At 34.8% G+C, this 26,360-nt stretch overlaps 3 protein-coding genes and 1 long non-coding RNA gene across 14 annotated transcripts in view; 2 read left to right on the top strand and 2 right to left on the bottom strand.

Moving 5' to 3' along the window:
- The window catches only part of LOC108740162, a 9,846-nt gene extending 5,844 nt beyond the window's left edge, over nucleotides 1-4,002 (top strand). The window contains exons 4-5 of the mRNA XM_025979106.1: nucleotides 704-806; nucleotides 3,718-4,002. Of these exons, the coding sequence (XP_025834891.1) occupies nucleotides 704-806; nucleotides 3,718-3,888 (274 nt within the window). The 3' untranslated portion in view covers nucleotides 3,889-4,002. The remainder of the gene's footprint in view (nucleotides 1-703; nucleotides 807-3,717) is intronic.
- The window catches only part of LOC108740021 (mitogen-activated protein kinase-binding protein 1), a 482,920-nt gene that overhangs the window by 432,233 nt on the left and 24,327 nt on the right, over nucleotides 1-26,360 (bottom strand). The gene's annotated exons all lie outside the window — the stretch shown is intronic.
- On the bottom strand, nucleotides 4,047-7,070 carry LOC108740167. Of its 7 annotated transcripts, none has more exons than XR_001938287.1 (5): nucleotides 6,470-6,611; nucleotides 6,082-6,146; nucleotides 5,478-5,552; nucleotides 4,213-5,368; nucleotides 4,047-4,139 (listed from the first exon to the last, which is right to left on the bottom strand). It is a non-coding gene; the product is annotated as an uncharacterized LOC108740167 (long non-coding RNA). The 7 variants fall into 7 exon arrangements; XR_001938291.1 differs by having other exon boundaries at nucleotides 4,049-4,139; nucleotides 4,206-5,368; nucleotides 6,470-6,612; XR_001938289.1 differs by adding an exon at nucleotides 6,212-6,380 and having other exon boundaries at nucleotides 4,108-5,368; nucleotides 6,470-6,613.
- Nucleotides 19,591-25,544, top strand: LOC112905857. The gene is made up of 4 exons (XM_025979107.1): nucleotides 19,591-19,799; nucleotides 21,753-21,941; nucleotides 24,292-24,394; nucleotides 25,223-25,544. Exons 1-4 carry the CDS (start codon nucleotides 19,621-19,623, stop codon nucleotides 25,406-25,408), a joined length of 657 nt encoding a protein of 218 aa, XP_025834892.1. The 5' UTR covers nucleotides 19,591-19,620; the 3' UTR covers nucleotides 25,409-25,544.

The raw sequence follows: 26,360 nt of genomic DNA, 5'->3' as shown, positions 1-26,360 counted from the left end.
CTACAGATGGCGTTTACTGCGCCATTTGTAGTATTTTCTAAAACGCACTGTTAAGACAGCAGGTAAAAGTTGGTCTGTGTTCTGTCGGAGCTGTCTGCGACGCGCTGATGAGATCCAAAAAGATCGAAATCGTGATCCGCGTTTGGCAGTTTCGACAGAATACAGACCACTTCGAATTATTTTACTCAAAAGTATTTATTATTAAAAGTTAATTTCATTGTTCAAATCATGTACCAAGGCGTCTTTGAAGAACTATATCGTATTGAGTCGGCAGATACCACTGGGTGTGTCATCCACCTTACGATTAAAGGCTTATTCAAATAGATATATACCTTTAATAATGTATAAATGAATTTGTTTATTTCATCGATTAATTAATCCTATCATATCTACAAGAAAAGAAAATTCCGCACAATTTTTTAATCTAATGGTAACATACCACACAAGTAACGACACTGTCACTTATTTATAAACCAATGAAAACAGTTCATCGAACGGCAGACTTGACGTTTACATTGAAATTTCAACGATACTTTCATCGTATATGCATTTGCTGCGGATTTTATCTTTTATTTGGGTAAATTCCCTCTCACTCACTTCGTCAGTGTTGTCTTTTCCTGCAATAACTTTATTTAATTTCAAAGAAATTGTTTTAACGATAATTTTTGGAAGTCAAATGCTCTAACATTTCTTATATTTTCAGTGTTGAGCTGGTTGGTGCCACTGTCGAATTTAGTTTTAGATATTCGGTGAGAACTCTCCAATTAACGTCTCTTTCGATAATACCAAAAATTCAAGGACTAGACGTAAGTAGTCTATTCTATTTCTATTGATATATGTCACAATGTTTTACCATAGGTATGTTTTATGTTTGTTCATCACACAGTTAGTTGAAGCCAGGAACTTCACTTTTCGATTAAAAATTCTAGAGAAACGACAAAAGATGTGCGAAACATGATAGGTTAAAATTTTTAAAGACTAGTGTCTTGTAAAATTTCATTCGATTTATTAAGTGATTTAAAATCTATTTGTGAATTGAAACGCTACAAAAAACAACTTCTGCCTTGCAAACATAACCTATAGAAACAGTACAATACGGCAGTACAACATTCTGGAGCTAACTCATCATTGAACGATTAAATAAAGCATGGAAAGATTGTCTAGGTCTACTTTCGATATCCACGATGTCATCGCTTAATAAGAACCCTTAATTAAAAATGACCCATTTTGACGTATCTAATCTAAAGTATTAAACAATTGGCAAAAGATGGGTCGATCTAAATGTGTACATTTGGTTGTATAATTGGAACTATACACGTTAATAACATGTAATAATATTATTAGATTTTCGCTTGACCTATATATATTGTAAACATGTAAGGATGAGTTACAGAGATAGAAGAGTGAGTCAGGCAAGGATGCCCACTGCCACTGCTACTTTTTAATGTATGAATGGAAGACGCGATCAACATCATTAAAGACAGTATAACTGTAGGGATAGATATACAGGGGCAAAAGATGAGTATGCTTAGATTTGCAGATGATACAGCAGTATTAGCATATAGCAAGGAGGAGTTAGACATAGCTTTCAATAAAATTGAAGCGGTATTGACAAATCAGTATTGTATGAAAATAAATAAAAGTAAAACAACAATACCGGTAAGCAACGGAAGAAAAAGTAGTGAAAGAGAGGTGTCTGTTTGGAACGCGGCGCTGTACGGGTACGAAACATGGACGATGGGCGCGGTGAAGAAGATAAGGTTAGAAGCGTTCGAAATGTGGTATTACAGGCGAATGATGAGATACCGTGGATAGAGAAGGTTAGAAATGAAGCGGTATTAGAAAGAATAGGAGAACAGATGACTCTATGGAAATCAATAAGAAATATGCGAGATAGGTTGGTAGGACACCTTCACAGGCATGAAGGTCTAGTCGGATACATATTAGAGGCATATTAAGAGGATTTGAGGTAGACCTAATTTAGATTACTGTTCGCAAATAGTTAAGGATGTGGGTTGTTCTGGTTTTAGGGAAATACGAAGATTAGCTAAAGATATGAAAGAGTGGAGGTGCGCGTCCAACCAGTCTTACGACTGCCGACCTTATGAAGATGATGACTGACGTATATATAGTTAGTTACGTTTGCAAATATACCTACATTATAAAATTATTTAAAAAATTTGACGATTAACTCCTACGCGCAAAAAGCTTAAGATTTCCTGGGAATGCTCTTAAGTTTAAGTTTTCCACCATAATCAAGATACCGTTTAAATTTGAACGGGTATTAATATATTTCTTATATATCTACGATTACAGAGATAATATGTGTTTCCAATTAAAATGTATGCGGATGTCTCTCCTGCTAGCACGACTTTCTGGAATTGTGGACTGTTATGGGATAATCAAAAATTTTAATCGAAAATCGATAACTTTGATGTGTTCTAGTTGGAATTAAACAATGTCAAATTTTATTAGTCGAAATTATCATAGATGAGCTGTGGCAGGGGCTGTAATTAAACGCCCGTCACCACCGTCAACAACGGTACCCATCAGTCCAAGCATGAACGGTTTTACTTCTACTCTACTATCGATTCACGACGTTACCAGTAAAAATAATCGAATTCTCTCATGTAGTCAGGGCAATTCGTGCCTATTTATAACATCCCAACTTTAGATGCGTTTAAATGCACGCTTCTTTTATTGCTTTCTGTCGCTTTTCTTTTACTAAATACTTCTTGCTAATTATATTCGCAATAGCAATGCCGTGAATCAGAACTAGAACTAATTGAAATTATACATCATCTGATCTAACTATACATTATCTTCATGCTCATTTAATTTTACTGTTCTCGGCTGTCCCAGCATGAACTTGAAAAAATTAATTTGTTTCCTTGAACAATTCGATCTAGAATTAAACTGAAATGGCAACGCTTCCGAACTTTTATTCCGGATGAAATCGTCGATCTTATAAATGGGTTCTTGTCTGCTTATTGCCAGGGTACAAAATCAGGTGTGACTGAAAGAGAAAATTACATACTTAATCTTCATTAGATGTAGGTAATAATTCCGCCAGTTCATGTCAGAAGTTATAGACAAAATCCGAAAATTTCGTGTTATGGGTAATTGTTCTATTTTCCAAACCTTTTTATATATACTTAACTTATTGAAATTACCTAAATTACATAAGTACTCCATTTCTGCTGTTAAAATCACGATAACTTGTTCTTAATTTTATAGTAAGTTCGTTCCAGACAACGAAGATTTTTAGAATAAAAAAAAAACGTCACTATCAGGTTGTTAATCTTTTACAGTTCATCTGAATTGAGAACAATGTTTAGAAATAATGAATTAATAACAGAATTTTGCAAAATCAGTGTAACTTTGTTGAGACTAGAATTTAAAAACAATTGCTTCATCTTTAAATTATCAACTTTATAAATAAACTAGCTGACTCGGCAGACTTAGTACTGCCACAATCGATAAATAAAAGACCCAAACTTTTGTATAAAATAAACTTGGTTGTCAAATGTCAAATATTATGGTTGCATTCAGAAATTTAATTTGTGATAAAACTTAAGATTTATCAATCTACATAAAAATAATCTGAAAGATAGTTAACAACTTTCACATTTATTCACCTTTTAAACCTTCTCTGGACTTAATAATAATTCGCCAAATCATGAATCTCATAATTTTTGTTTTCTCTCTGGATTTCAGTTGGAACTTAGAGGATTCTTGAATGGCCAAGCTTCTGAACTTATTATCACTTCTGAAGAAATCGTCGATTTTATAAACGAGTTCCTGTCTGATTACCAGGATGCAATCAGTTCTGCTTTGCAAACGGGAATTAATTACTTATTACGATTAGTTGGCTCACCCTCTTCTTAGTCATCATTGGAATGAGACAATAAGTACTCCCGCTAGTTAATTTAAGAAACCACAGATTTCAGTATTTTTATAATACATAAAATTACTTATAGTAAATAAACGTTTATGACAATCTATACTAGTTTATAATCCATTTAAAACAGTAATCCTTTTTAAACTTGGCACATAAGAGACAGGCTGGTTAGCACAGATTTTCTATCATTTTTCAATTTTTTTTGTGCAACACCTGCACGGAGAGCCTAGACGTCTACCTACAAAATCATTATCATTAGACTCGTGTTTCGATAATCCCGAAAACTCTTCTCCTAATAGCTTACAACTAACCCCGAGTGACGTTTAAACCTTATGGTCGAATTCAAGTCAACGAAATGTAAACAAATCTTCCATGGTTACAAATAAAGGCGATGGTAACGAAGATGTTTTTACATCTGAATGATATCAAAGATGACAAATTTTATAACTTCAGCCTGATAGAATAAAAACCTAGAACAAACAACTAGGCGGTCTACTGGCAAAGTTAAATTCATTATTTTCAATTCAATTCACAATTATGGAATATGTTTCGGAATCACCAAATTTTTATAAATTTAAAAAGTCCAATACCAAAAAAGGCGTCTTAACCGTTACCAGAATGTTGAACCAATGCTGAAATACAGATCAGAATTTTACGTTGTGAAATGGAAGATGCTAAACAAGAATATATACATACTTACTTATACTATCTTCAAAATTATTTATTCACATAGCTTTCGAGTTTCGCCTTTTCCTACCGTAACCTAATAAGTGAGATGAACATCAGAACTTCAAGAGCAACTGAAAAAGCGGCCGGCTGTGTATATATTGTCAGATGTAAACAACTCAACATACACTGTCTACGTGTAAGATAATAAACATACACAGTGACAAAGAAGACCAGATTTTCTAGACGTCACATTCTGGATCATTCTAGAACAAGGCTAGCCTCTATAAATCTTTTATATCGTTGGAAAGATTCGTACTGGAATTTGCCAATATAGCCCGACCACTACACAGACGATAAGAGTTTCATTCCAATAGATATCCGAATGCCAAAAAGCATTTGACAATCTGAAGGTTACACTCTCTGGAGCTCCAGTCTTTGCACAGCCAGAGTTCAACGATCCCGATGTTAGTACTGTGAGACTTGGTGTGTTACCTCAAGTACAAGACGGAAAGGAAAAGGTCATCAAATACTTTAGTAAAACAGTCTAGGAACCAAGAACGAAATTATTGTCACCTATCGAATGCTACTGACTCTCGTTAACACACTCGAACATTTCCACAAGTTCCCGTATGATCGGAACGGATCACGCCTCGTTGAAGTGAAGAACTTTCTGCAATCTAAGAACCCGAAAGGACAAATTGCACGATGATTACAGGAATACCAGTTCGACATCGAGCGTCGTCCAGACAAACGACACGGCAACGCAGATGCACTATATCGGAAACCTCACGTAGAAATCTGCAAACATTGTTCAACTGAGATACATAGAAGCTGGAACCTCAAGATCATCGTGGGCAGTTATGAGCCATCTAAGCCAGATAACGAAGTTATTGTAAATTTCCCTTACCATGTATGGAACACAACATCTTGAAAAAACTGTGGTAGAGTCCAGATGGAACCGGAAACAACTTCCAAGTGGTACCTCCGAAAAAATGAATTTCAAAAATGTTAGAAGCAATCCATGGTGAAGGACACTTTGGCGTTACAAAGACACTAGGAAAGGTACGCGAACGATTTTATTGGCTACGAAGTAGAAGCGATGTGAAAGACTGGTGACTTGCAAACTCCCATTTTACACTTTTAGAAGTGGTATTTTGAAAACGCATTTTAAAGTGATTGTATAAGAAACGCCTGAGCAAAATATTAAATCTTTAGGCCAAAGAGTTACGAAAAAATAATAATGGATTGATGCACTAAATCAAGAGTAAATATCCTAAAAAAAAGTAGTAATGACGTTATAGGAAATGAAACGGAATTTCATAAAACACTTTACAGATCATAACAATACATATCAGGCAGACGTAAATTCAACGAGATGTACATCATTGGTCATAGCAGAGGTTGTCCAAGTAATTAATAGATTCAAAACAAATAAAAGCCCTAGTTTAAACAACATCACCAAGGAGGCCCTAAAAGCACCTCATTCATTTCTGGCTTTACCGTTAACTCACCTTTTCAATCGCATTTTGGAAACTTTCAAAACACCGACACAATCATCAGAGCCCATGGAAATAATCTGTTAGGAAAGAAAGCATTTGAATTCATTTATAGCAATCTAATGGCTGTATTTTGTATGGTTACCATAAAATAAATTTTTAACCACGAATATGTTTTTTAATGTTTAGATTTGGATTATTTCGGGTTTGTTTGAAATGGTTTATTCAAACGAATTCTCCAAATTTTGTGGTCTTCATTTCTTAGGTGTTGACAATTACATTCGCAGTTACGTATTTGAAACGTAACGAAATGTCTTCAAAATGAAAAATTTATCAAAAAGTTTGAAGCTATCTAGCAACCATCTTAGATGATCATATGTAAATTCCTTTAGCCATAACTGACCTTATACTAATGTATATACTATATCCTTGGTGGCACCGCAGTCAAGGATTACATTTCCTTTATAGATTATCATCATTAGGTCGTCAGTCCTAAGACTGTTTGGACACGTACCTCCACTCTTTCCTATCCTGAGCTAATCTTCGTATTTCCCTAAAATTAAAACAACCCACATCCTTAACTATTTGTGAACAATAATATAATCTGAGTCTACCTCTACCCCTCCTAACTCCCGTTTCTGTCTCTAATATGTATCTGAGTAGACCTTCATGCCTGAAAAGGTGTCCTACTAATACATGTAATGCTATAAAAAATGATCTTCTCCAACTTTACAGAAAATTGCGCCCCGATTTTCAAAATATTTTTGCTCACATAACAATGGACCATCGATTAAGCTCACTTGAACTTACCCTTTATCGTGATTTTCGTCAGTGATTGGCTTAGACGTGTATTTAACATTTTTCATTAGTATCATATTGCGTCTTTTTTTGTTCTTGTTTTCGTCGAAGAGCGGAAATCTTCAAAAGACAACCAACCGTCCGTACAACTAGATAGTGTAGGATTCCCGACGTATTGTGAGACTTAAAGCACGTCCTATTAGAGCTTTTATTAGTTTTTATCTTCGTTTTGATAAGCTGGTTTTTGCTTTTCTCTTTTTTATATTCTGTTTATTAACAAATTATTTGTGAATGTTATCTTTTCGTGATATGAACTGATTGAGTGGCTAAAAGGGAATAATTATTAATTAATAAAATTACAATCTGACTGGAGTGCATTTTGGAGTGTAGTTGTTGAATTAATATTTACCAAGAAATGCCAAGAAAATGGAAGAAATTAAATAAAATTTTTAATCAGTAAGAAGACTGACAATTTGGATTTTAATGTTATACCTGAGAACGATGATAAAAATTGTAGTTCAAGACCAATAACATCAATGAGCATAGTTTGTTATTCAATACAGATACATAATGAAAAACCGGTTCTTCTCATTAAATTACTATATCACTGATATCTCTATTTGCAATGATGACAATTGTTGCGTCTTCANGTTTGTTATTAAATACAGATAGATAATGAAAAACCGGCTCTTCTCATTAAATTACTGATATCTCTATTTGCAATGATGACAATTGTTGCGTCTTCAATTAATATTTGTAAATACAGATATATTCGATTTTGTTTGTGTTTGTTGTAATGAAAAGTTGTAATTTTTGTAAATATTCGTATTGTTCGTGTTTCTTTGCTGTCAAGGCTTTGTGTTTTTGTTCTGGTTGTATTCGATTTTAATGTATTTATTTGTAATATGAATATTGGAAAAACTTTGGCGGTTGTTGTGGACCAAGCACTTTTCGGTAACAAGGTTACCTTCTTCAGGGACTGAAGTGAACTAAACCTAAAAGGGAACTAATCCTAATTTATAGTAATAGTTGTTAAGGTTCAGTGAACATGTCGCAATGACAACAAGGTTGATGTTCAATGGACCTTAACAATCACAAAAATAATTAAACTAGACTAAATAGCGGAGATCCAGGGATAGGACCGCTGTCATTGTTAAGTACAATTTCCTAACTTCCCTATGTTGGGCAACACTAGATTTTTCTTCTCTACCAAACTGTGCATGAGCTAAATGTTCCTTAAATCTAGTTTTGATTGAGCGTCTAGTCTGACCAATATGTTTTTTACTAGAGTCATTACAATTAATTCCATATATCCCCGACTTTTCTACAAAAGCAATTTTATCCTTAGGATTATGAAGGAGAGTTTGAATGGAGTTGCCATTTGAACTGTATGCAATCCGTAAACCAAGTTCTCGAAAAATGCCCTGAAGAAGGTAACCTTGTTACCGAAAAGTGCTTCGGACAACTACAGTGTCGTGTTTTGGCGTTGGGGTTGTAAGCTATTTTGTTTGTATTTATTTGTGTAAATATAGTTAAATATTCTTTTGTTAGTATAGGTAATGTAGTGATTTTAACCAAGGGATCGGACCAGGTAGGTCTCAAAATATTATTAAGAAATGGAAAACCCCAAGTCCGTAGCTACATCGTCACTTCGGAATGTACCGAGGATACCTGAGGGGTGCGTAGCGACTACGAAGGGGTAATTTTGCACGATAGGCGTTGTCTATTTTGTGCCGACTTTATTTAAACCATGAAAAGGCAAATGTTTGGCATTCGATATACCAATTCAAATCAATTCAATTTTAACTAACTGTGCAACTCAATCTTCAATTCCAAATCAATTCAAATCTAACAGTGCAATCAACAATTATATAGAACAAACAGAATAGCTCAAAACCCCAACGCCAAAACACGACACTGTAATTGTCCGAAGCACTTTTCGGTAATAAGGTTACCTTCTTCAGGGACTGAAGTGAACAATTATATATTATCAAACCAACAATATTCAAGCAAAATAGTTAGTAAGTTGTACATAGTGTTCATATTGTACAAAATAAAAAACAAACAAAAAATTTATTTGTTCTTCAACCAAAGAAAAAATCCGAAAGCTAATATGGGGCAGTGATCGAATACTGCAACTACCGAACAACAATGTTCCGATAACTAAAATTTCTCCAGAAGAGTCGTATACAAAACATGTACGCTATTTACAAAATGAAGTAGAAGGTCTTTTAAAAGCCAAAAAACATACACCAATTTATCTTCTACAATAGCTTCATATTATTTTTCAACATAAGCCCCTTCCCGTCCAGACACTTGTGATACCGATAAGCGAGATTTTTTTTAAATCTTCGCATACCAATTTCCTGCTATTTGCGACAGCCAGTTGTTTAACTTTTTTTTTAGCATTTCCCCATTCTCAATACGTATACCCACTAAGTGTTACTTCAGTTTTCGGAAAAGATGATAATCGCTGAGTGCGAAATCGTTCTGAAGGAGCTGTTGACTTTCCCTTGCACTACGAGGGCGCATATTGTCATCAAGGAAAAACATTTTGCGCGTAGCTCCCCACAACGTCTACTTTGAATGGCCCTTCTCAGTTGCTGCAACACTTCACAGTAACAGTGAGCGTTAACTGTGATTCCTTCTCTCTAGATAATCAATAAACAGAACTCTTGCGTCCCATCAGAATGCCGCGGCAGTCATTTTTGTGATCACAGGATTCTGTGACTTTTGCTATCTGAACAATCACAGAATTGTATGACTTTTGCTTTTGTGGAGCCAATGGAGCCAATTCATCTTTTCTTTCTCGAAATCATACGTTCCTTAAAGGATTCCGGTGTCCAGTGGTGGACTCAGGTATCGTCTCTGCTCACGCTCGATCTGCGTCCACTCTTTGTTCCTTATAAACCAGAATCAACAATCGAGACACCCATCTAGCACTCACATGTTCGTCGGTAACAACTTTTGACAGTTGAAGTGCGACCAATATGGATGAGTAAGGAAGTTGCACCAGAATTTAGTCGAATGTGACGTGCGTATAACATTCAATATTGTTGCGAATGCGTCAATGATATCAAGTATGCGGCTTGTTGTTCATGAACATTGTTTACCACAGTCGGACCATTGTCCTATGTCGAGTATCAGCCGTGGAATAGTTATTTGCTGTGGAAAACAAAAATGAAGGCACGCAATTCTCAATCGGTGGTAGAAATAATACTTCCATTGTTATTCGTAATGTATTAATGCGGCAGAGCGACGCGATGTCAAAAAAGTTATTACAATGTGTCAAAGTTAATCATGATTGAAAGAGATTATAGGATGCAGACGCAATGGAAATATACAGAGGAGAAGCTTAATATCACAAAAAAGACAGGTTTCATTGATTACATAATCGAAAGCGAAAGGGGGAAATAATAATTATTGAAGCGTACAATATTATTTAACGAACACTCCGCACCAATCAACAACAGAGTAACTAATTCTATTATACAACCTAATAACCAAAATTAATGGGGAATGACTACTGCGAGAATAAAGTCTTTCCAAATACTTGTGATTCACCAGAAATTAAAAGAACAATTAGTACCCAAAAAAGGGTAATCATGGGATTTATCTTTTCAGTACGGATATTCTAAAAAATACAAAAGGAACACATAGCTAAATCTATAACTCAAATAATTAATAAAATAACAATAAACAATATCCGTAACACTCACAAACTGAACAGCTGCAGATCTACTTCCTTAGTTTAAATTTAAATTTAATTAAAATATTTGAAAAGATAATACGAGGGTGGATTGATAAGTTTCCGGCCTAACCAAGAGATGACGCCACTAGGCCTACCTTGAGGTGACATTCTATAGTACCATCTTTCGATAGCTTGTAGCTATAGTTTCAGCCCGATCTCCTTGCTAGTGTAGGTTTGACAGCACGCTGAACAAGACGCCTCTGTGGTTTTCGTAAAAATGGAAAAGCAGGAAAATCGTGCTGNATACACAATATCCGTAACACTCACAAACTGAACAGCTGCAGATCTACTTCCTTAGTTTAAATTTAAATTTAATTAAAATATTTGAAAAGATAATATATGAAACAGTAAGTAGCCTTGTTAATACTAATAAATTAGTTGATGAATGCAGTAGGGATTTCGAATTACGAACTATTCAATAGCCTCGTCATGTACCTTGTTATAGTTTGGGTGAAGCTTACAAAAATGTATTAGAACCGCTTGAATTATACAAAGAAGAATTTTGAAAGAAACAACCTCACACGTCAAAATAACAACGCTACATTACACACGAAATATTTAAAAATTCTCATTGACCTGCTTAATGAAAATACTGCAGATAGCGGAAAGGACTTTCTGCATATGTATGATCAGAACATTCGTAATCTGAAGAATATGGTACATAAGTTCAGAATCAATCTGGTATTGTCAGTAAGCAATTATGATACATTAGTTCTTACAGGGTCTTGGCTGAATCTTCAACGTGATGTTTCAGTATAGCGTGTTTCTGAAATAAGTAACAAGCTCGCATGAGGTGATAGGGCACTATAAAACAAAAATATTAACTACTTAAATGCTTGGTGGTCCAAAAGTTCACCGTTTTCAAGAAAAACGTATGAAAGTGTGATAGATGATGTTTATGTTACAACCAACCCAGAGTAGTCCTTTGTTGTTTCAACGTTGTAGGCTTGTATGTATGTAGTCAGTCGAAATCAATGGCAGTAGGCCAGTGGGTCCGTGTGATAGGTCAGTTTGTCTGTGTCATAGGTTAGTACAGAATAATATTGAATTAACTAGTGCGTGATCTAAACGTACAGTTTCCTAGATGATTGATTGGGCATACAGGTCCGGATCTATATCCGCTTGACTTTTTTGGATGGTGTTATTAGAAACAGGCGTGCATCAAACGCCAGTTCATAATGCTAATGGCCGTGTGATGTGTTTATTTACTGGTTTTTTCAATTAATATTTTCTAGTGGGAGCATAAGGCTCTTTACGAATCACCCATATAAAAAATAAAAACGCAGCTTGAAAATACATCAAAGGCGGCTTAGAAAGCACCCTACAATTAATAACAGTTACCTGTCCACAATAAAGTAGTTAATAAATTAATTTATCCTAACGACCATCTAAACTTCATGTGTAGTAGAGTAGTACTGAGCTGTTGACATTTACTTTATTAGTCGTTTAGGACCGGTTTCGGAGTGTAACTATTTGGTTTCTTTAGAATTATTTTTGTCACCTAACCATATTTCTTTACTCACCATGCGATTTCTTATTGCATACAGTTCAGAAACACCTTATATATTAAATACCTAATAAGCAGATATTTCATCTTAGAAATGAAGAGGTATTGGAAAGAATAGGAGAACAGAGGACTCTATGGAAGTCAATAAAAAATAGGCTAAATAGGTTGGTAGGACACCTTCTCAGGCAAGAAAGTCTACTCAGAGACATATTAGAAGCAGAAACAGAAGTTAAGAGGAGTAGAGGTAGACATAGATTAGATTATTGTTCGCAAATAGTTAAGATGTAGGTTGTTCTAGTTTTAGGGATATGTGAAAATTAGCTCAGGAAAGGAAAGAGGAGAGAGAGTCCAACCAGTCTTAGGACTGATTACCTTATGATGATGAAGCAGATCTTACTGGTCATTGCTGCATATATATACAAAGGGTTTCTGAAATATGTAGCAAGCTTGCAGGAGGTGATAGAGCACTATAAAACAAGAAAATTAAGTAAATGTTTGGTGGTCCAGTCCGGCCCTGATAGGATCACACAGGGAACTACAACTATTCAACGCCGTATTCGATCAGATGTTGTTTGTATTTTTTTACTCATACATTATTCGTTATATGTTAGATTAGATTGACGATGTCTATGTTACAACTTGTCTACAGTAGCTCCTTTGTTGTTCTAATGTTGTAAATGTGTATGTATTCAGTCTAATTGGTGGTAGGTAGGTCAACGTGTCATTGTCATAGATCAATAACAACCTTAAAGGTGGCGTGGAAATTTGCATTACAATTAATAATCAGTTCCACATTATCAGGGATGAACAAAGCTGTTATTTAATTAATTTTTATAATAATCGGTCAATAAGAAATAGACGACATAGGTTAGTAGGACACCTTCTGAGGCATGAAGGTTTAGTCAGAGACATATTAGAGGCAGAAACGAAAGTTAGGAGGGTTAGAGGTAGACCTAGATTAGATTACCTACTGTTCGCAGATAGTTACGGATGTGGGTTGTTCCAGTTTTGGGGAAACGCGAAGATTGGCTCAGGATAGGAAAGAGTGGAGGTACGTATCCAACCAGTCTTAGGACTGACGACCTTATAATGATGGATGGGATGGGTGCCTAAAAACATTATTATTTCTAGCAACATAGTTGTAAGCTGTTGATATTTACATTATTAGCCGTTGAACAGTAGTCTATGTTTACAATCTTCATCGTTTGTTGTTGCTTAGTTTTTATCGCAATTCTTAGCTAAAATTTGTATTGCCAATTCGAGCCCAGGACCGGCTTGAGATTGCAATTTGTTGTATTTTTCTTAGAAATTGTTTTGTCCCTTAATCATGTTTCTTTGCTCACCGTGCGATTCCCTATTACATCTAGTTAACACCCTCCAAAACTTGCACTTATTTCAAAAACACCCTGTATACACCACCTTGCACATAACCAACATCTACTAACATTACAAATTAATTTAAGAATCTTTCTGTTAATCCGAATAGTCCGCTGCTGTTTCTCCAGTCCATCTTTTGTTCCTACGTGATATTAACCCTTCAGGTGGTACTTTTCCATAGGATAATACGACCACAATACATACACATTTTTCAAGAAGGCGGCAAATATCTTTGTCTAGACTTTAAAGATATATCAGGTGATCGGATAATGCACTTCATGTCATGTCATTTCTGCGAATTCTGATGCACTGCTTTATCTCTGATGATCCTTACTTTAAGTATACAATACAATCAACAACTCTAGTATAATTTTTTGAAAAGCTTATTACTCAATCATTAAAAGTGATTGGAAAAATAATATTAATTGGTATAATCTCTTCATAAAATCATTCAATCTTGACAAAATGTTTGACAAAAAATGAACAATGTCCATCTGTACATGAAATGACTTAATACAGACATAATACTTTTACATCAGAGATACAACTGCGGCCGTCAGATTTATGATAGCTTTAGTAACCAAAGAACCAGATATAAGACTTTGGCTACTCTTTAAAAAATAGTTATGTATCTTCTATTGAAAATACAATGTGAAAGAACAGTAAATCTTTTTTGTTTTATACTAAGTCAAAATCTGTTATATGTGATAAAAATGTTAAATTTGTATACACTAGCGACGAGTTAAGAACCATACATAAGGATACTCTATCTGGTGGTTGTGACTGTTTTTTCATAAATCAATATCTGATAATCTTTCCTAACAGACTAAGAAAGTCAAAGTTAAAATTTTTGAAAGTTCTGTTTATAAAAAGTCAATAGAATATATATCATCAATAAATATTGAGCAATTAAATCTATTACTCTACCAAATTTATCCATACAGTGTAATTATATAGTGAATCACACAAACAAGAGCAGGCAAGCTGACTCTATATACACTGAAATTTCAAAAACTTTGTATCAAATCTTTTATAGATTACTCAAAGCTAAGCTGCATTATTATGGTGTACCGCTGTTTGTTTAATTTGATTCATATTTCTATTGTGGGAAATTACTTGTCAACGTAGACGGTATCCTATTCGAACCTTTTGATGTTCCGTCATCTTTATTTTATTTATAAACGATTTACAAAATATAATTGAGTGCTGTGGAACAGAAATTACGTGAACACTTAAAACCTCAAAATTCCACAAAATGTTTTTTAACAAATTAAAACGCGTTTCAACACCAAAGGTGTCATCCCCGGTTAGAGTGACTAGTTTTATAGATGCATAAATGCTGGGGTGTGTCAAGTAGGGTTGCCACCTTTTCAGGCTTTACATTAAAGTATTTCTCGACTAAAAGGTTTAAAAAACAAAGTACTCAGCATAAAAATAAAGTATTTTATTTTTTGTTTTTAAAAACATATTTTTTGTTACACCTAGCAGCCAGTAACAAATTGCTGTCGCTCTTAAATACATTAATAACCTCTAAACATGGCAAACAAAGATTTAAGTAAACTCAAAGTTCATTTTTAATTAGTTTTAATGAAGCTTTATTCCTGTCGTCCAGTCACTTTGCGTTCATAACAGAGAATACTCTTTCCGTAAATGCTGAAGTGGCCGAAACGAAAGTGACACTACTTTGAACAGATTTGGGAAATCAGGTTGTTCCGTTTAAATATGGATTGCCATTTTTGTGTGCAATATTATTGATGTAAAAGTATTCTGAATTTCCAATAATCGCTTACAAAATTACGATGTTTACTTAAGGCCTTAAATAAAGTATAACGTACGCACAGTCGAAATAGAGTACAATACTTTATAATAAAGTACAGGTGGCAACCCTTTGACACTGTCAAGGAATGTAGTAGCTTGAAAGAGGCAAAACGAAATGTTGGGGTTATGGACTCCGCTGAAATATCACAGAAAAATGCTTTGTGCTTACTCTTGTAATTCCCTATCGTATTCTTGCTCAGCGCAAGGCATGAGAGTGTATCGGCTACTACATTATTCTTACATGAAATACGTTGATTATTCATTGAAAATTGGCTAGCGAAATTTAAATACCGGACCTATCTAGAGGAGTATTTATCTAGCGGAAAACAGAAGTAAGAGATTTATAATTTGTGAAAATAATGTTGAAGTCACAGGTCTCGCAAGTGCTTTTGTGGAAAAGAATATTAGGGGTTTCCAATTTCCTTCGTGAAATTGTTGTGACCCAGTGCCCAAAACAGAAGCTGGAACGGTTACCAAAAGATAGCTAAGGTAGTGATTGGCTACAGATGATGAAGGAGACTAGTTTGCGCAAGTTATTTTCTTATTTGAGTTGAATGCCTCATCAGTCGTTGGACACTATTGAACCTATGTATTGGCTTTTATCTTCCCTAGAAGCAGTTTCAGTAATGCAGAATGCATGTGGACAGTGTTGATCAGGAATTTTCTGTAGAAGTTGAGCATACCCAGCAATCTCCGAAGTAGGTTTGTGATGACTGGTTTGGGGTAGTTGATAATTGTCGTCACTTTGTCAGATAAACTAAGTATACCTTTTGCGGAGACAGAGTAACTTCGAAAAGAGACCACTTTTTCAGCAAATTTGCAGTATGCTTGATTAAACCGGGTACCGTAGGAATGCAGACGTGTAAATACAGCGTCTAAATGCTGTTTCTGCAGTTCTACGGACTCTGATCCGACCAGTATATCGTCGATGTAAGCGAAACAGAAATAGAGACCGTGCAATACTTCGTCGATGAGACGTTGAAACATTTGACTAGCATTACGTAACCCAAAATTCATGTAAGGAAACTCCAATAAGTCAAATAAATTTGCTATTACTGTTTTAGGAATATCTTCTAGCGCAGTCGGAATTTGGTTACAGGCTCGAACCAAAAATATATTGAGGACAAAATTACTGTAGTTCTAAGGCTTTCACGGCCGGCATCTATTGATGCTGTGTTTACTTCCGGGCTTTTTGGCCGTGGTCCGTGGAATCTTGCTTTTCCAAACATTTCGCCGTTCTTTGCTGACGGCATCTTCAGTGGTGACTGGGCAGGTGCTGAGTCGTAATCAGTTACGGACCAGGGCCAAAAAGCTCGGAAGAAAACACAGCATCGAGGACAAAATTGTTTTATTCGATAACGCAAAAGTGAAATCATTAATGTTGCGTAGAGGGTTTCTGTCGGAGATGATTCTAGCGCTGAGGGATGAATAATCTCCGCATGGGCAATGGTGCAATTGTCGTGTGCTAGGAAATCGGCACCAATGATGACTTTTGTGACATCAAGAATAATAAAACACCATAAGAAACTTCTTAGCAGGCCCAGGTTGAAAGGACGATAGTGCTGTAGGCCGTTTTGATAGTTTAATTTGCTACTTATAACATTTATGAGCATTTGTGATAAGGCCCAGGTATTAGTAATTAGGGATACACGCAGATGTCAACACCTGGGTCGATTAAGAATTTCTGGCGTGTAGTTTCTGTGACAAAAAGGAGACGTTGCATTGGACCTATCTCACTCGTCGCCATTCGTGAATTCGTGGTTGGTGGCCTATACCACAGACATATAGTAATGGACGTGCCTTAGCCGTATGTCATTGTATAAACTTCTTGGCTCGAAAAGTGAGGGAGATGGCGTATGGTTTTGGACTAGTGCTATTTCTTTCATGACGCGCTTACGCACTATCGTGAAAGAGATGGATATTGTCTGAAACATCGTTCCATCTCTTTCTTTTATGACCGCTAAGGCATGTCCATTAGTAAACGTCGATGGTTTATACCATCTGACATGGTGCGATGCATTTACGTGCCTTGTCCATGTTATGGAAGAAACGTAGACCATTTGGCCAACTGTTATTGTAAATAGTTCGTAGTTAATTGTCTGGGCTTGTTTCCACCTAGTATGCACACATGGCGCAGGTTTCTAATTCCCCAATTCTTGGTTCTCGAGTTGTTTTATGCGTGCTTCATACGAAATCAAATTGATAGTGGCATGGAGTTCAGTCGCCGAAGGGTTGACGATGGTCACGCTCTTCCGCTGCATAGAGGATCCAAGTTGCCTAGCACATACTCAAACTTCGTGGCTTCTGAAGGGATCACTTTATAAACCTATCTACGCCTGGAACCATAGATACGTAACACATTTTTATAATACGCAGTGATAAAAAACACTGTGTTTCTTTCACCATCATTACTTCCACCTGGCGAATCGTTGCATGGTGAAACAATTTACTGTCGTGGACAATAAAACCGTCATTAAGAACGAATGCTAATGAAATCAAATGAGATCGAAATTGCGATGCAGAAGTTTTGATAAACTACTTCCTGTTTATTTGATTTCACTTAAAGATATGTATAAGCCGCATTGTCGATTTAGTTGGACAAGTAGATAGCAGCAAACATCAACAGATGGCGACATGTACTACCATAAAGTCATCTAATTATTGCGCTTGCGCTTAAACTCACGGCCACATTTTAATTGTGTCTGAGAGATGTTTGGCCCATACAATTCGTCTGGCTGCTTACAAAAAGTATTAAAATATTCGCCCAAGTATCATATTTAAAAATTAAACTCAATCTATAAGTAAAATTACGTTTTTTTTTGAGAACTTTGATGCGTCTGGTAGAAATTACCGCCGGTGGGAACTATCTGGCTGTGCTGATTATTCGTTTTTAACAATATTCTGTGAAACATAACGCAAATCAACACTCAGACTTTAAGGAAAGTAAATAATGTATACCTTTAGCTCTTGATATGGTATGCATACGTTCAGAGTAGATACTAACTTACCCTATTCCACCCATATTGTTACTTAGAAAATGAGTAATTTGTAGCGGCTCTTGTATTATTATAAACAAGGATGACTTTCTATAGCAAAATAAGTTCGCAGTACCTATAATGCCCTCAAAAAATTGTAGGGCAATAGTAATTTGGCCAGTCTGAAAGTTGAAACTGTATTTAACATGAAAAATATTGCTTTGGNTGAAGATAGAAAAGAATGAAAGATTATCTGTGGAATATTACTGCGTCAGCATTTACCTAAGTGATCAAGAAAACCACAGAAAAACTTGAACCAAGGCAGACGGTCCCGGAATCGAACCGGCGTCCTCCCAAATGCTAATCAATGGTGTAAATCTTTAGGCCATGCAGCTCGGTCAGACAGAATGGTCTTAACCTTGAAGGATCGAAGTTTTTACTAGTCGACGACCTGCATTACAAAGAATGTCATAGTGGAATGGTCTAGGACCTTTTAAACATGAATAATGCTAAAAAATAACCCCTCTACAAAATGTTCTTTTAGGTTTATTGTCTTTGAAACACGCTAAGGCGCAAGTATAGTATAATAACTTTTTCTGAAAAAAAAAAATTAAAAGGTTAGGATATGGACTGTGGTAGTTAAACTATTGAAACTGTTCATACCCTTAATTGACGCTATTTTTTTTTTTTAAATATTGTTAGAAGATATCCATTAGTCAACCGTGGAATGAAAAATTATTGTCATGTTTGAAAGGACACGTCTAAGAGGACATTACCATTATTGCAGCAATTTTTCGTTCATGAAAAGTAGGCCAAAGAAAGACAGGTTGATGGAAATCCGATTTGTAAAATTTTCACGTTGAAAAGATATTCTACTCTAACTATTAATTTTTCTATGTCAAACAAGTAAAATACGTGATCCAGTGATTTTTTTTTTGAAACAACTTTACGTATAAGGTTCTTAAATCCATAAAAGATTGATAAGTAATAAAAACAATTCTACATCAGAAACTTATCAGGGAATTAGAAAAGGTTAAATTTTTGTAATTAGAAAGGAACCGTAACAGAAACTCCAAGTTACGTTAATATTTCAGGTTTCTCAATGGAACCTAAATTAGAAATCCATTTGACTGATTTGTTATTAGCGCGATTGTAAATTATCAAGGATATGGTCAAACATACATACAATTTAGACATCTTTTAGAAGTGAGTTAGTTTAATATGAAATATTATTCTGAAAATTCATTTCTGAATTTTTTACCCATTACACGCTACCTCAAATTAATGAGGGAATAATATTTCATAATAAACTAACTCACTTCTAAAAGATGTCTAAATTGTATGTACAATTTTCTTTGTTTGCAGGCGTATTGAAGGACGAATACGAATTAGAAACTAGATCAGTTTTAAGTAACACCATCAACAAAACCGTCGAATCCATCAGAGTAAAACTTTCTGAGTACGACCCTATCTCCCTCACGGACAAGTCCATCTCCTTATTAACATTGTAAGCGTTTCAAACATTCAAGTAACAAATCTGAAGTTAAATTAGAAATTAACATCATGTCATTCCTTAAAGAAATTACTTATGAATGTCCATATACAACGGTCAAAACAAGAAGTAGAATCAACGTAACACAATACTATTTCGGGTGAATACTGATAAGCGAACTACAGACTGTACCTAATCAAAAACACATCCCCAGCCTGCTTCACACGGGCCTAACGTGCATTCATCAAAGAGCATTGAATATAACGAATACGTACATATACAGATGCACGAACTTAATCTACAGTCAGCCAGGAGCATGTACATAATTTGCATTAAGACATTTAAAAATGAATACTTAAGATTAATTATAATGGTGTCCGCGAATATGGCCCTATTCACAAAAAAAATCCCTTCCGACGACATTAAAAACTTACGTTAAAGAAATTTCAAAGTGTCCCTCGTCGTGATTTGATAGCGCGATCATAGACCTACATCCTAAGCGATGCACAACTCGTTTCAAACGGCTAGAGAAGTACAAAAAAAAATGTTGAAAGCTGCGCGGATAGAAAGAATACACGTTGGGCGTGAGCAAGACAGAAATAGTTTAAACAAGAATAAACTATGATTGAATTTAGAATTTCTTCGTGGCGCATCCAAGTAAAAGTAAGGGGCATATCTCTAACCGTTCGAAATGAGCTGTATTTTTTGACCGTACGAACTAACGTTAGAGATATTAGAAAGAATAGGAGAACAGAGGACTCTATGGAAGTCAATAAGAAATAGGCCAGATCGGTTGGACGTTCTTAGGCATGAAGGTCTAGTCAGATACATATTAGAGGCAGAAACAGGAGTTAGGAGGGGTAGAGGTAGACCTAGATTAGATTACTGTTCGCAGTTAAGGTTGTGGGTTGTCCTAGTTTTAGGGAAATGAGAAGGTTACCTCAGGATCGGAAAGAGTGGAGGTGCGTGTCCAACCAGTCTTTGGACTGACGATCTTTTGATGATGGTGAACTAACGTTCATTGAATACGCGCGAATAATGTCAAGTTGTTCGTTGCACGACAAAAAAGGGTCGACTACAAGCTAGAGTTAGTTCGTCTGTATGATATTATTGAATGCACTTACATGTATTGGTGCCATCTACCCCATGTGTAAGGGACTTACGCCAAATTACGCCAATAAGTTGTTGGTAGCAAAGTCAAAAACTGCCCACTACAAGTTAAAGTTCGTTCGCTTGTATCACTTTATAGAATGCGCGTTGATGAGTGCACTTACATGTATTGGGAGGGTCATCTATCTCCATGTGTACGGATTTTACAATGTATGTTTTTTGGTTTTACGGTCAGAAAGAGTTGAATTGGTACAAATTAATGTTCGTACATCTGTATGACGCTATTGAATGTGTGAAGATGAGATGTGTTGACATCTGCGCCCACATGAACTAGAAATTTGTAACATACAAACATGGAATAACGCTCCAACCTGTAATGCACATCCAGTTTTACTGTTTACTCATTTTGTGTGTTATTCTTGTAACACAGTCACGTCATTAATTTTGGTTTTGAACTATGGATTTGGTTTTGCACTTGAAGAAATTACAAATCAAAACTAACAGCCACTTTATTCATCACTGCCGATTTTAGCATTGCTGTTTTGATTTCGAGATGCACTTCCTGGGGGACGGATGCCACCAGCAAAAATTGATTTTCAACAATTAGATAAGCTTTGAATGCAAAAAATTCAAAATCATAACTGACAAAATTGTTCATGGATCTGAATCAAGATGATATCAAGAAGCAATGCAATACCAAAACAAAAATCGAATCCGTATGACTAAGCGAGGACCATGATCATTATGGTCTTATTTTTAGTTATCACTAATAACACTAACATAGTGTACTAAATAATAATAACAAATACTCAACCTAAATATTTCATTCTCAAATAAAGCTTAAATTTATCATTACAGGGGTAACTTCAGTGTCAAAAAACTCCAGGCCAGTGGATTCTCTAACTTTGCCATTAAATCGTTGTCAGCAAATGTTCTGTCAGGTAGTGTGAAAGGTACTTTCAACTTACCTCATTTCTCTGCCGTTGTAGAGTCTGCTGCTGTTTCCAGCAAAATTCCTAAAGTAGATGCTGAAGTTTCATCTTTGACGTAAGTAATTTATATCTATACTATTACCATACCTTTGTAAGTTTAAATATAATTGGTAATTTTCGAAATTACTAAACCAATTTCAAAATTTTTTTCACCAATATTTTAAAATTAAACGTCAGGGCAAATACAGAATGTATATTAGTCCATTAAAATAAAAGTGCTTTTCGTGGAGACCAATTTAGCAAAGTTAATTCACAAATTGATAAAAATGCCAGGAACGGCTGGCGATTAATAATAACGGCTTGTGACGATTCAACAGCCGAAAAGGCAGAAGACACAAATGACAATTTTACAACTCGGCAACAGACTGAAGTTTTTTATAAACTAATAATAACAGTCCAAAATAATTGTGAGCCTTACGGATTTCAAGACGTTGTGGGAAAACTATTCCATCCCTTTTTCCAAGTTGGAGGTCAAATGGGGAACTTTCAAGCCCAAAAACCGAGAAATGTACACATACAGATCCTTCTTCATATCAAAGACATAAATAATCTTGTCTTACCCAAAATTAAAAGATAATGCAACATTTCATTGGACTATGATATATGTGTAATTTAGTCAAACTTACAACTAATATTGAACAGTCTTAGTTACCTCTTTAGTATTTCATGTTAGGACACACAATTTTTCTAAATATTTACGTTCAAAACGGTTACAATCTTCAAGTGATTTAAAATTGGCGATATGTGCCATCTTCTACGAATTGTATTTGATCGTATAATAATCTAAACCCACAATTAATTGATATAATAAAACTAAAAAGCAAAAACAGAAGGCTGTCTGTCTTTCCGCACGTCATAAATATTGTGTCTAAGCTAGGCGGGTTTTACATAGATATGTATATACGATATATACAACGGCTAAATAACAACCAAATATGAATACTTACGCGAACAAAAAATTTTAAAATTAATAAGTGAAATTATGATAAGAATTTTAATAGTCTGCTAAATAATAGTATCTTTAATGAACAATTTACCGACAATGAGCTGTTCCGTGAAACAATTGATTCCCATTTCGAAAAATATCAACTCGTTAAAGGCACTCAAGAATAACCAAAACGCAGTTATCAAAAACAAAAACTGTCATTGTACGTGTGGAAATGATGTTAAAAAAGCTGATAAGTAGTCTACTGATAATAAAAAAAAAGCTGAATCTAACCAAAGTAAACGATCTACCCGTAGAAATAAACTTTTTGTAGTAAATAACAGTAAAACAATACAGCCTGAACTGAGTTATACAACGTAAGCTAAATCTGATGCTGACGCCAAAGATTTTGGAGATACTTTGACAGATCCTGAAAAGAAGGACTTTACTAAATATAGTACGTGTTAGAAAACAATACTAAATGTTTGATTCTAAATGCTGAGATGAACACACGAAAAGCTACAGTCAGAAGGCATTAATTCGTATAAACTTGTAAATTTTGTGTCATCGCAGATTTCGAATTCTGACGTGGAGCTTATGCAAAAGGCTGGAGTCAAAAGGAATTAAATTGGATCGTTTTGCTTACTTTGCAAACAGATGACACAATATGATGGTTTCGTTGAAAAAACAAATTATGCTCTAAAAGAGAAGTCTACACGATGTGACTCTTCCTTAACACTTGAAAAGGCATAAGTGTATTAATATAGATGACAAAATTGCAAACAATTTGTAGTTCTGAGGCAGTGTGGCACTATGGGTTTATTAACAGGCTTTAATTATAGCATATTAATGGATTAATATATCCTCACCTTCAGTACAGATTTGCTATTTGGGGAAATTCTAATCACGCCCTCAAACGTTTAAAACTACAAAAAAGGATCTTTGCTTCATATTTTATGTGCCATAATAATAATAAGATGAAATGCAGCGCTACATGAAGAAATAAAACCGACCGTGGCGCACGAATCAAATAATGTGTGTTAAAAAACAGATCGGCGATGCGACAACTTTATCCAATGTAGCGCATTGATAGCAAGTGTCAATTTGGATGCCACATCGGCAGAAATCGATGTGTGTTAAGCGCCTTAATTAAAACAGATATATACGCATCATTAAGCATACGTAAATCAAGTCTATTTATTTCATCAAGTGATCATCTATGACGTACTGATGAATGCTAATATGAATACGTTTGAAATGACGACTCCCATCAGGTAGTTTCGAAAAGTTACTAACAAAGATATAACTTTACTTATTGAAATTTTATGTACCTGTCACATATGCATAATGTATATACAGGGGTTTATAGATATATAGATTAACATTGTAAAACAACTGCAAACACGAATATTCTGAATGAAATCATTTTTAGGATTATTTTCGGAAAATCAAATGACATCCACTTTTCTTATATTTTCAGTGTTGACCTAGTTGGAACCACTGTCCAATTTAGTCTTAAATACTCAGTGTTAGCCCCCCACTTAAGCTACCTTTGGGTATTGCCACAAATTAAAGGACTCAACGTAAGTAGTTTATGCATATCTATCTCACCTTTACATTATATTTTCTAACCGACTAACGTAATCTAATTAAAAAAAATTTAAATGTACCACATTCAACTAGACCACCGTGAAGAAAACCGAGCAAAACATACGGTGTTATAATCAAATCTTAACACTATCGCAGAGTGGCAAAAATTTTGTAAAAGTTACATCACTGTTATACGTATAACACACCAACAGTGTGCTAAAATCTATGAATCTAGCGTTGACATATGTTTGCAATTCCTGTTCGAGTATCACGGTGATACTGGAAATATTAAAACGCCTATCGAAAGAATGAAACTTACTAGCGTACCTAACTTCGATAACCAGGATGTTGTTCATTAATTAGAACTTTTAATTTAATAACAAACTTTGACGAATCTTAAACAACTGTTAAATATCAATGGTTTGGCTGTGGCAGTATCATATGTGTTACTCTAACGTATTCCCTCATGCAATCCGCACAATTTAGTACTGTTTATATCTTCCTAACATTAGATGGCGCCAACGTCTACTCATGTTTTATCTGTTGCTTTTTGTCAGTTATTTTTCTTAAAACTGCCTCTTGTTAATTATATTAGCAATCGCAATGTCACGAATCAAAAGTTAAATGAATTAAAACTATATGCACAATCTGATCTAATCACATAAATTATTTTCATGCTCATTTATGTACTTAATTTAATATTACATTTATAAAGCGGTGGAATATAATGTAATCTGGGAACTATATGCGTAAATGTGAAACTTTTTTTATGTTGAAAGAATAATTTTACTGCCAATCTCATTATTGTATTCTTATTTCAGTTGGAACTTAAAGGAAACTTGAATGGCCAAGATTCCGAAATTACAATTGATACGGATGAAATGGTCGAAAATTTAAACAAGTTGATAGATGAATACCAGACTAAAATCAGTAATACATTAAAAGACGCCATTAATTACTTATTAGGACTGCGTGACTCCTCCTCCTCTATCTTTTCTTTACACTGATAGAATAATTCCTTCCATTCGTTTCAGATGTCACAAACATGAAATTCGATAATTTTGTATAAGTAATTGTTACTATTTCGTCTTTTTGTAATATGTAAAACTACTTATAGCCAATAAATATTTGTGACAATCTACATTAGTTGATAATTTTAATTTAAAACGCTATTCCTTTTTACACTTGGCATAAGCCGATGGTTGGCATAGAGCTTGGTTTTCAATTTTTGTACAAAACTTCAGACAGAGACTCTGATAAATGTGGCGGATATCTTCCCTTTTTAACTACAAAGTCCTGTAGGACCGATTCACTAAATCAGTGTTTAAGTATTTAAAGAACACTTTCCTAAGCCCGGATGTGGGGCTAGTTGGCATACGCCTAGAAGTCACTTAACATAATGTGATATTCAGCAGTACACAAAAATTTTCGAGGAATAACTTTTTATTTTTGTCATATTTGTCATATTACTGCGGAAAGCTCGATCTTTATACCGTCTGCACATGGGCAAAAGTAGGGTTTTTCCATACATATTGTAATGTTCGTGGATTTAACAAATTAACTTTTAATACTCACAACGACAAAAACTATTTATTTACACTAATTATTATTGAACTTAAAAACACTTGTGGCGATATTGTCTTGTGTTTGTGTAAAGTTAAATTTGGTGTGTATGTATATATGTTTATTTTGTAAATGTCTTTGTGTATTGTTATCATTGTAAATTTCATTGTGTTATATTATTGTTGTGTAAATATTCTTATTTCTATACTTACGCTTTACCTGCTCTGTATCTATTCTTCTCTTAAACGACTATTTAATTGCCTTCGTACTTTCCTATAATCTCTTAATAACATTTCAACCCTGTATACTAACTGCATGACATCTATAATCCTTACTTTTCTTAATTGCTATTTTATGATGGGTCTCTTCGGTTATTTGGGTTCAAACTTAACTTCT

Source organism: Agrilus planipennis, unplaced genomic scaffold (genome assembly GCF_000699045.2).
Source record: "Agrilus planipennis isolate EAB-ADULT unplaced genomic scaffold, Apla_2.0 scaffold26, whole genome shotgun sequence".
In the NCBI taxonomy this organism is placed as follows: domain Eukaryota; kingdom Metazoa; phylum Arthropoda; class Insecta; order Coleoptera; family Buprestidae; genus Agrilus; species Agrilus planipennis.
Note: the sequence above shows the minus strand (reverse complement) of the source record. Positions and strands in the feature narration are given on the sequence as shown.